Here is a 10,000-nt window from a genome sequence, read left to right as displayed (position 1 = left end):
GTGGCCTGCACGCCCATCAGTCATCGTCAAGCAACTTGTGTGTTCACGAAATGCATGAAGCGAATCAGTGAAGTGTACAAGTCAAGAAAACGACAGAATGCACGCAGAAGGACTAAACAAGTCCAAACCGAACATACCGAGAAAGCCCCTAGCAGCCGAGTCGTGTCAAAACAACTCGGCCAGGCCAGTGGCTCAGCCATGGGCCGAGGTTCGCGCCTGAACCGAACCGGTTTGGTTGGTTTTGCACTCGGTTCAGCCAGATTCGATCTGAAAACGTGTTTTGACGGTTTTCGACGAGTTTTCACATGATTTTTTTTGTTCCAGAGGTTCCTAACTGCCTAGATGTTATCTCTAAATGTGGTTATACGGTTGTCAACTGAGGATAAGGCCAAATCCATCGTTCTTATTCGAAAATCTCCCAACCGAAGCCTATAAATACAGGCCTAGGGGCTCATTTCACAGGGGTGGGGAAATTAAGGGGGCGAAGTGCTGCCAAATTGGAGAGTGGAGTACGAATTTCAGAGGGTTAGCAGATCTTGGCGAGGTTCCTCAATAAAAAAAAGAGAGTTCGAGAGGTCTGAGACCTATTTCCCCCCATTCCTCTAGATTTAAGCTTGGTCTTAATCCCGAGAAGAGTCGTAATCTCGTTTGGTCGGGATTACCACTTTTGCGAATACTTTCTTTGTGAAGTAGGAGCTTTGATTATCAATCTATCAACCGAATCTGATCCGTGGTGGTCCACGGATATCAACATCCCCGACACAGGCGAAGTTCCCACGCAAACAATAGGCAATAAACATCTATTGTGTGTTGTTTGAAGAAATTGTAATCTTTCATTTTTATTGTTTAAGGAGATCTTATAAAAAGATCAACTTTTTTTTATTTAAGTTTATTATAACGACTGAAGTTGTAATAGATTCGATGACAATAAAAACAGCAATTTCTGACCCAAACAATTTGAACTTAACGCATAAGAAACTAATTTATGTATAGAAAAGAATGAAAAACAATATATTGTAGTTTTTAAATTTTAATTGTAACGGAAAGAGCTAGAATTAGAGTTAACGTTGAACTAGACAAAAACAAGAAACTAGAGGAGAGAAAAGTATTGTACAAAAACCTTTGGATTGAGAGAAATAAGAGAGGAGGGTAGAGGTCAACTCTTCACACTTTTGATGAGATTCCATCCCTCCCCATTCATTCTTGATTGCCATTTGTAGAGCCTGCCATTGAGAGAGAATGAGAGAGATCCCTTCTCTCAAGAAGGGAATGGTGTAAGAAGCATCCATACGAATTCCTCTCTCTCTCTCTCTCTGAGGAGAGAATCAATGAGAACTAGGGAGGGAAATAGAGAGATAAAGAGGGAGTTTAGGGAGAAGAGAGACAAGTTTAGGGAGAAGAGGGACAAAAATAGAAACAAAAGCCAACATGGAATGATGAAGATCGAAGGGAAACATGATGTACACATGTGGGGAATGTGAAAAAGAACGTCACAGATGTGCTGGAACCATAACTTGATTAATTATAATCAAATTTGTCATGACTCAATATATGATAAATATAAAGGATAGGAAATATAGTTATATATATATGTTAGGGATTTTATGGAGATTAATCTGCGGAATTAAACACTAAACAAATAATAGCACCAATAAAAATATCACAAGCAAATAAACACCAAGATTTAACGTGGTTCGACAAATCGTGCATACGTCCACGAGGCAATCCGGAAAAATATTTTACTATGAATCAAGAGTACAATCCCTCCAAGTTCCACCTGAACTTGAGGACTAAATCACAAGAGAAATATACAGTATTACCTCTAGGGCACTAAAACCCTAAAACCCGTCTCACCAAAAATCTCCAACACCCGCGGAGAAACCAACACCGTACCCTCGACGGCGTCTCGTTCTAACGGCTTTTGAATCACTGCAATCAGACAACCGAGCTATCCAGAATCTAAACTTTTCTCTCTTTTTCTCTCTCTCCCCTCTTTTCTTCTATCGGGTTACTATTCATGATTTGCTGTAGCACCAAAAAATTCCAGGTTTCTCATGAATAGAATTCATTTATAAAGAAATTTTATTTTCAGGTCCTCCAAACTTATTCCTATTACAACTGGATCCTCCAAATCATCTTTTAAATAGAATTTTAATTCATGTGGACCTTATCTTGGGCTGGACCCATAACAATCTCTCCCTCCAGCAGAACGAGGGGGTATGTCAATCTGTAACTCCTCAACGGGAGTTCATGTCGGCCAATTTCTAACACAACTTGGTCTTCTCTCTAAAAACGATCTTTGTTAAAAAATTTACTGGATTTTATCTATGTGAATCTTTTGTAGATTTAAGTTCTATTTCTCAATGGCTTCTCTAAGCCAATGATATCTCACATTAATGTTTTTCGTCCTGAAGTGGAATGTAGAATTTTTACTCAAATCAAGAGCACTTTGACTATCAATGAAGATTTGATAATTGTCCTGGTGTAAGCCTAACTTATGCAAAAATCTTCTCAACCAAATCATCTCCTTATCGGCTTCCGCAGCTGTAATATATTCCGCCTCTGTTGTAGATAAAACAATACACTTATGTAACTTGGACTGTCAAGATACTGCTCCCCCCATACAGAAGTAAATAACCAACCTGAGGTAGACTTCTTGTGATCGAGATCACCTGCCATATCCGCATATGCAAAACCATATAATATTGCATTCGAACCTCCAAAACTCAAACACAATCTGGAACTACCTTTCAAATATTTTAAGATCCACTTTACACCTTCCTAATAAACTTTCTCTGGATTAGAAAGAAACATGCTCACAACGCCAACTGCATGAGCTATATCTAGCCGAGTGTAAACCATGACATACATCAAACTCCCTACAGTTGAAGAGTAAGAAATATTCTTTATCTCACTCTTTTTCTAGTCTGTGGTCGGGAAAAACTTTTTGCTAAGCTTCAAATAATCTGCAAGAGAAGTAGTGACTGACTTGGCATCTTTTATGTTGAATCTACTAAGTAGTCGTTCAACATATTTCTCCTGTGATAACCAAAACTTTCTGGCTTTCTTATCACGAGCAATATCTATACCAAGAATCCGCTGTGCCGAGCCCAAATCCTTTATATCAAAAGATTTAAGTAACTCTTTCTTCAGCCTACCGATTATCTAACTATCCTGACCAACAATCAACATATCGTCCACATAAAATAAAAGGATAATGAAACTATAATATGAAATTCTCCTGAAATAGACACACGAATCTGCAATTGTCCTCTAGTAATTATGACTCAACATGAAAGAATAAAATTTCTTATACTACTGTCTGGGTGTCTGCTTCAAATCATAAAGGCTCTTCTTCAACCTGCAAACCAAATGTTCTTTTCCCTTCACTTCAAAACCCTCTGGTTGCTCCATGTAGATCTCCTCCAAATCAACATGAAGGAATGCAGTCTTCACATGAAGCTACTCAATCTCGAGGTCTAAACTAACTACTAACGCTAAGATAACTCTAATGGACGTCATCTTTGTTTGGGTCAAAAGTTGATGTTTTCATTGTCATCGAATCTATTATAACTTTGGTCTTTACAATAAACTCAAATGAAAAGAAAAGACGATCTTTTTATAAGATCTCATTTATATAATAAAAATAAAGATTACAACTCTTGTCAAACAGCGCAACGAACGTTTATCACCCGCTGTTTGCGTGGGAACTTTGCCAGTGCCGGGGACGTTAATATCCGTGGACCGTCACGGATTAGATACTGTTGACAGATTGGTGATCAAAGCTCTTACTTCATGAAGGAAGTAATCGCTGCAGCGATGATCTCGACCAAGCGAGATCATGGCTCTTCTCGAGATTTAAGACCAAGCTTAAATCCGGAGGAATAGGGGACGGGCCTCGGATCTCTCAAACTCCACTCTTTATGCGCAGGAGATCGCCAAGATCCGTTAACCCTTACTGTAAATTCGTGGCTCCACTCTCTAATTCAGCAGCGCTTCGCCCTCTTGACGTCCTCCTTTTGAAATGAGCACCCGAGCTCGTATTTATAAGCTTCGGAAGTAGGTATTTGGATAAGAACGAGGGATTCTTCCTTATCTTTAGTTAAGAACTGATTAACCATAATATCAGATCAGTTGGAATGCTCAGGAACAAACAAATCCTAAGAAAAACCGTCAAAACCAACAAATCATCAAATCTGGCTGATTGTTACCCGGTGGCTCGGCCGCCGAATGACATTTTGATGATCTGGCTTTGGGCCAAACCACTGGTTCGGCCGAGTCATTTTGATGTGACTCGGCCGCCAGCAGCTTTTATTGGTTTTTTGGGTTTTGACTTGTTCCGTCGTTACGCGTATTTCGTCGTTTCGTTGATCTGTACGCTATTTTGGTGGTCGATGAGCGTGCAGGCCACTAGGTGGTGGCCGGTGAGCACGCGGGCCACTTAGTTCGCCGATTTGGTGGCCGATGAGCACGCGGGTCACTTGGTGGTGGTCGGTGAGCGTGCGGGCCACGTCATCAATAGTTCGTTGATTAGCTAGTCGGCGTCGGATAATTCTCTTGGACTTAGATAATGGCGCTCATCACCTTCTCTCTGTCTCGTGCTGTGTGTGGATACCTATTAGTATTTTTAGACGCCTACAGATACCCCCTCTAAAACATTTCAGACTCATTTATTTTATAGAAGAGTCTGGAAGGCTTTGGATAAGATAGGTCTTTTCCTCAATTTTGTAGAGGGACCTGTAAACTGCTTCAATTCTTGACTTCTTCAGCCTTCAGTCTATTCAGTGTTTCGTCGAATAGATGAAGTTCTTCTGGCGCTGCGTTTATCGTCTGACCGTTGTCGAAATCTTGAATTGAAGTCGGTGTGTAAGTTTCTAAACTTAGCTTGTGTCATTGAGTTAACTTTGAACTGATTATCTTCATCGCAACGCGTTGACCGGCGTTAACCTAGAGCTACGCGTTGATCGACGTTGGCCTTAGGGTTTTGTATCGATCGGCGTTGACTTTCATCGAAACATGTTGACCGGCATTAACAGAGTTTATACTCGTACGTTTGCTGGAGTCTACACAGTTTAAGCTCTTAAGGCGTTGGAGCGTGGCGATCCTAAATTTTAGGATGCAGGACCAACTATTAAAGTTGTTTCGTCTGCAGATATAGATTTTATCCTGAAATTGTTAGATGCTCAAGTCACAAGACTAACTAATGAAGTTGATACGTCAATGACTCACATTTATAGAATTTTTGGCAAATTCTCAGCCATCAACGGGTTTGATTAGCCTTTACCGACTACCGTTTGAGTCGGGCTAGCATGCAGGTTGTTTAGACCCGTCTGTATGTAACGTTGTGCTAAAAGAGTTAACTCTTTTAGTGCTATGATATTGAATACGTAGACTTCGTCTTTCTCACGGGAATAGACTACCCGACAACGCATGTTAGACGCTGACTTAGGATTTTTAGCAAATCCTTAGCCTTCAACGGATTTGACATGCCTTTAACGATTACCGTTTGAATCGCGCTTGCATGCGGATTGTTTAAGTCCGTTCCGCATGTAACGTTATGCTAAAAGAGTTAACTCTTTTAGTGCTACGATATTGAATACGTAGACTTCGTCTTTCTCACGGGAATAGACTACCCGGTAACGCGTGTTAGGCGCTGACTTATCCCTACTTAGGCTTCGGGATAAAAGTCCCCAGACTCGGATTCTGGTGTCTTCTTCAAACTGTAAAAGACTAAACCGGCAACACGTGTTAGATGTTGACTTATCCCTTCTTATAATTCGGGATAAAATTTCCCATACGTGTGAAGCACAGATTTTGGTGTTATTAATAACAACCTGCCACAATATCGAATATATGAGCTTTTGTCCTTTTTACAGTAAAAGACTGACCTGCAACGCTTATTAGGCGTTGACTTATCCCTTCTTAGGATTCGGGGTAAAATTCCCCGTGCGTGTGAGGCACGGATTTTGATATTATTTTAATAACAACCTGCCACAATATCGAATATGTGAGCTTTTGTCCTTTTTATGGTAAAAGACTAACCGGCAACGCGTGTTAGGCGTTGACTTATCCCTACTTAGGATTCAGGATAAAATTCCCCGTGCGTATGAGGCACGGATTTTGGTGTTATTAATAACAACCTGCCATAATGTTGAATATATAGGATTTTGTTTTTTTACGGTTAAGAACTAACTGGCAATACGTGTTAGGCATTGACTTATCCCTGCTTAGGATTCAGGATAAAAATCCCCGTGCATAAAAGGCATGGATTTTTATTGCTACGATACTGAATACGTAGACTAGGTCGTTTTATACGGGATCGAACCACACAGCAACGCGGGTTAAGCGCTGACTCATCCCTACTTAGGCTTCAGGATAAAATACCCCAGACTGGTATTCTGGTGTCTTTTTCAATCAGTAAAAGACTAAAACGGCAACGCGTGTTAGGCGCTGACTTATCCCTACTTAGGATTCAGGATAAAATTCCCCACGTGTGCGAGGCACGGATTTTAGGAGTTTGAAAAAATGGTGTCTTCTCCTGGGGCAAAGACAAACCTGATGCAGGAGAGGAAGAATTTTATATTCTATCTCCCAAAGCTGAAGAGGAATAATTTTATATTCTATCTCTAGTCACAAAAGAAAACTCAAAGTGGGATCTCCTCTTCAAGAATCTGGGAAGGTGAAACTAAAAGTGGGATCTTCACTCCGAGAATCAAAAAGATTCGAATAATCCTAAATGTCAGAAGGTTTGATTATCAAACTAAAAGTGGGTTTCTCGTTTATCGAGAGTGAATTGTGGTTTTGACCTTAACTGTAGGAAGGTTTGACCAAGCGGGAGTTTGAAGTGACCCTAATAGTAGGAAAGTTTGATCACTCTATTTGAAAGTGGACCTCTCGTTCATTGGAGGAATCGAGAGGGGATTTTGGTTTTGGCCCTAACTGTAGGAAGGTTTGACCGAGTGGGAGGTCTGAGATGATCCTAACTGTAGGAAGGTTTGATCGCTCGATTTGTGGGCCTCTCGTTCATTGGAGGAATCGAGAGGGGATTTTGATTGTGGTCCTAACTGTAGGAAGGTTTGACCAAGTGAACAGTGAGAGTGGGAGTACAAATTACAGTGGGAGTGTTAATTCATACAAATCACTCAAAGAGAGTTCCTAGTGTTAAGTGGTAAATACTTAACACGGAGGGGTTTGACAATTATCAATGATTAGGAGATTAAAATTCTGAGTACTATGTCTGGACTCTAACAAGGGAAGTGTTGAGTGCACAGACGTAGTGAGAGTTTGAGCGGATTTAACCGGAAGGAATTTTGATGGTCCCACCGTCAATTAGTCTGATCGGTGGGGGAGGTCGTGGTGGAAGACTGTGAGTCATAAACAAAAGAGTGTTCAGAAATCATAGTGGGGATTTAGTGTTTATCACTTCGTTTGTAATGATTGGGTTATCCCTAAGAAAATTACATGTAGCATTCTTCCGGGAACTTCCCGTTACATAAATCACCCACCCCCAGCTTCCTTTGCGGAACTGGTTCGGACATTATATTCAGTTACATGACCGGGTTATCCTTAAGAATATTAGTGTAATATTCTCCAGGAACTTCCCGTCAAAAGTGGGAAACAGTTTAGACTCATGTGCCTATTGGAGTATTAAGAAGCAGTTTATACTCGTATACTTGTCGGAGTGTCGCCATTCTCATTTGGCTTATCCCAGCGTTATGACGCCAGCTTCAACCAAGGTTTGGATGCTATTCTTGAGAGCAAAGCAATCCTTGGTAGGATGAAGGACCCTCCTGTGGTACGCACAGTACCTTGGATCTGCCGTGTTGTCAGCTTCCTCCTGATTTGTGATAGGTTGTAGCTTGATCTTGTTATTTTCAAGGAGGGGTTCGAAGATGGCTGGAACATCTTCATCCTTGAAGGAGTACTCTTTTTGGAGTCTTGAACCCGAAGTCTTCAGCTGTCTTCGGGGTTGCTGTTGCGGCGTCTGATTAGCGTCAACAGCTGCTGTAGGTGTTTTCCCTTTACCACGGGAGGCGAAATTTGATTTCGGAGAGTTAGCCGTCAGTTGGCTTCTTTCGGCTTTCTTCCTTCTGAGGAAGCGTTCGGTCTGCTCTCCACGCACCTTCAACTCTTTCCAGTTGTTAGACGATGCTACTCCCATAACTTCCAACACGTCCAAAGAGAGGTTGTTATGACAGGTTTGGAGGATGAAGTCCTCTGTGATCAGATCTCGACAGTTCATCGCTTTATTCCGGAAGCGCTTGACAAAGTCATCGACCGTTTCATCGTCTTCTTGCTTCTCATCAAAGAGTGTCCTGATTGACACTTTGGTATCATCATCAAAGAAGTGAGCGAGAAACAGGTTCTCCAGGTCATCCTACCTATTGATGCTTCCAGACTTGAGACGGCGGTACCAATCGAAGGCGGACCCACGAAGGATGCTAACGAATGACCGAACCATCAAGGCTTCATTGCCGGAGATCATACCCAAGTGGGACTTGAAGTAGATCAGATGTTGAGTGGGGAAATCCTTTCCATCAAACGGCGTGAAGTTAATCAGGTTGAACTTCGTTGGGTATGCTATTGAATCCCACTCTCTTGGATAGGGACATGGAATACCGATCCTTTTGACCTCTCGATCAGACATTAGAGCGTTGATTTTGCTCTTGAGATCTTTCATTTTTTCGTCCTCGTCTGTATCATGATTCGGACGATTTGTGAGAGGAACAACGGGGCTACCCCTAGTGTTATCATCATTGACGGGACTACCCCCGTTGTTATTATTTTCTGCGGGACCACCCCCAGTGTTCTGATCAATGGGAGGGTTCTTAGTATTGAGATGTTCATCCATATCTGAATCGCTGACTACTTGATCAGTACGATTGTGATGACTGGATTCACCGAACTGATTGGTTAGAGCCCGAATTTGTTGGTCATGCTCTTCCTTCATCCGTAGCATAGACATTTCCATTTCAATCTTGAATGCCTCTTTCTGCTTAGTTAGAGCATCCTCAAGAATTTTGGCGATTTGCTCGGTGTTGATCATGAACACTTCGCGGGATTGTCCCGGACTGGATACCGTATTATCAGAAGCAATTACCGAGTTAGCATCCGACGCTTCATCATCTAAGGATAATCCCCTCTGCATTCTATGATAATCTCTTTGTCTAATAGTTCCTGATCGCAACCGGGTTAGACGATGAGATATAAGCGGGTCAGAGCTAGAAAGTTGAGTTGACTTTCCCTTATCATCCATATTTATTGTGACTTCTGGGAGTTCGTCACCTTGAACAGCTGATCGGTTTTTACAGAGACGCTTTGGTCTGGACTTGGCCATTCCGTTAGAGATCCTTTCGAATACCGAGACCCTCTGCGGAGCGGTCTTGGGGTAGCTACACGTAGATAATACTGCCCTGATAATGTTTGTGCACGGACAATGAGAGTCTGTTTCTCGGGTACTTCTCTTTCGAGATCTGTTCGTACCCCCAGCCCAATAGTACAACTCATCGGTTATAAGACAAGAGTAACCTATCGTGTATTGGTATGACTTCTTAGGTATAACGCCGTCGTCTGACGAACACGTTTCCTTCTGAGAGCTTGCTGCCTTATTGGCATTCTTATGAGTCACGTGTTTAGAGCTACGCTTTTGGGAGCGCGAACTTTTGACTGGCTCTTGGTCTTCAATTCGCCGTCCGAGGCGATCAATTGTAGGGATTTTCCCATTATACAAAGGCCTTGACTTATTACGAGGGCGTGTGCGACCCCCAACTCGAGTGGTTGCTCGGGGTTCAGTCACTGGACTCAAGCGTTCTTTGATCGGAACTTTACCTCGATCCTCGTGCAAAGGACCCAGGCGATCTATCATCCTTATCTTGAAACGAGACGAGTCTCTGTGGTCGTGAGGCTTCACCGGAAGTGTGGAATCTATTGGGACAGGAATAAGGGTCGTCGGAAACTCAAAACAATCCGTGGGAGGTGAACCGAACGCGAGGCGAACCGA

General features: G+C 42.1%; 1 protein-coding gene across 2 annotated transcripts in view; it reads right to left on the bottom strand.

The window, feature by feature from the left end:
• The window catches only part of LOC109822470 (pre-rRNA-processing protein TSR2-like), an 11,020-nt gene extending 9,665 nt beyond the window's left edge, over positions 1-1,355 (bottom strand). For both annotated transcript variants that reach the window (XM_020388669.1, XM_020388668.1), the window contains exon 1: positions 1,121-1,355. In XM_020388669.1, the coding sequence (XP_020244258.1) occupies positions 1,121-1,289 (169 nt within the window). In that variant the 5' untranslated portion in view covers positions 1,290-1,355. The remainder of the gene's footprint in view (positions 1-1,120) is intronic.

This window comes from Asparagus officinalis, chromosome 8, assembly GCF_001876935.1.
Source record: "Asparagus officinalis chromosome 8, Aspof.V1, whole genome shotgun sequence".
Classification (NCBI taxonomy): Eukaryota; Viridiplantae; Streptophyta; class Magnoliopsida; order Asparagales; family Asparagaceae; genus Asparagus; species Asparagus officinalis.
This window is presented reverse-complemented; position numbering and strand designations above follow the sequence as displayed.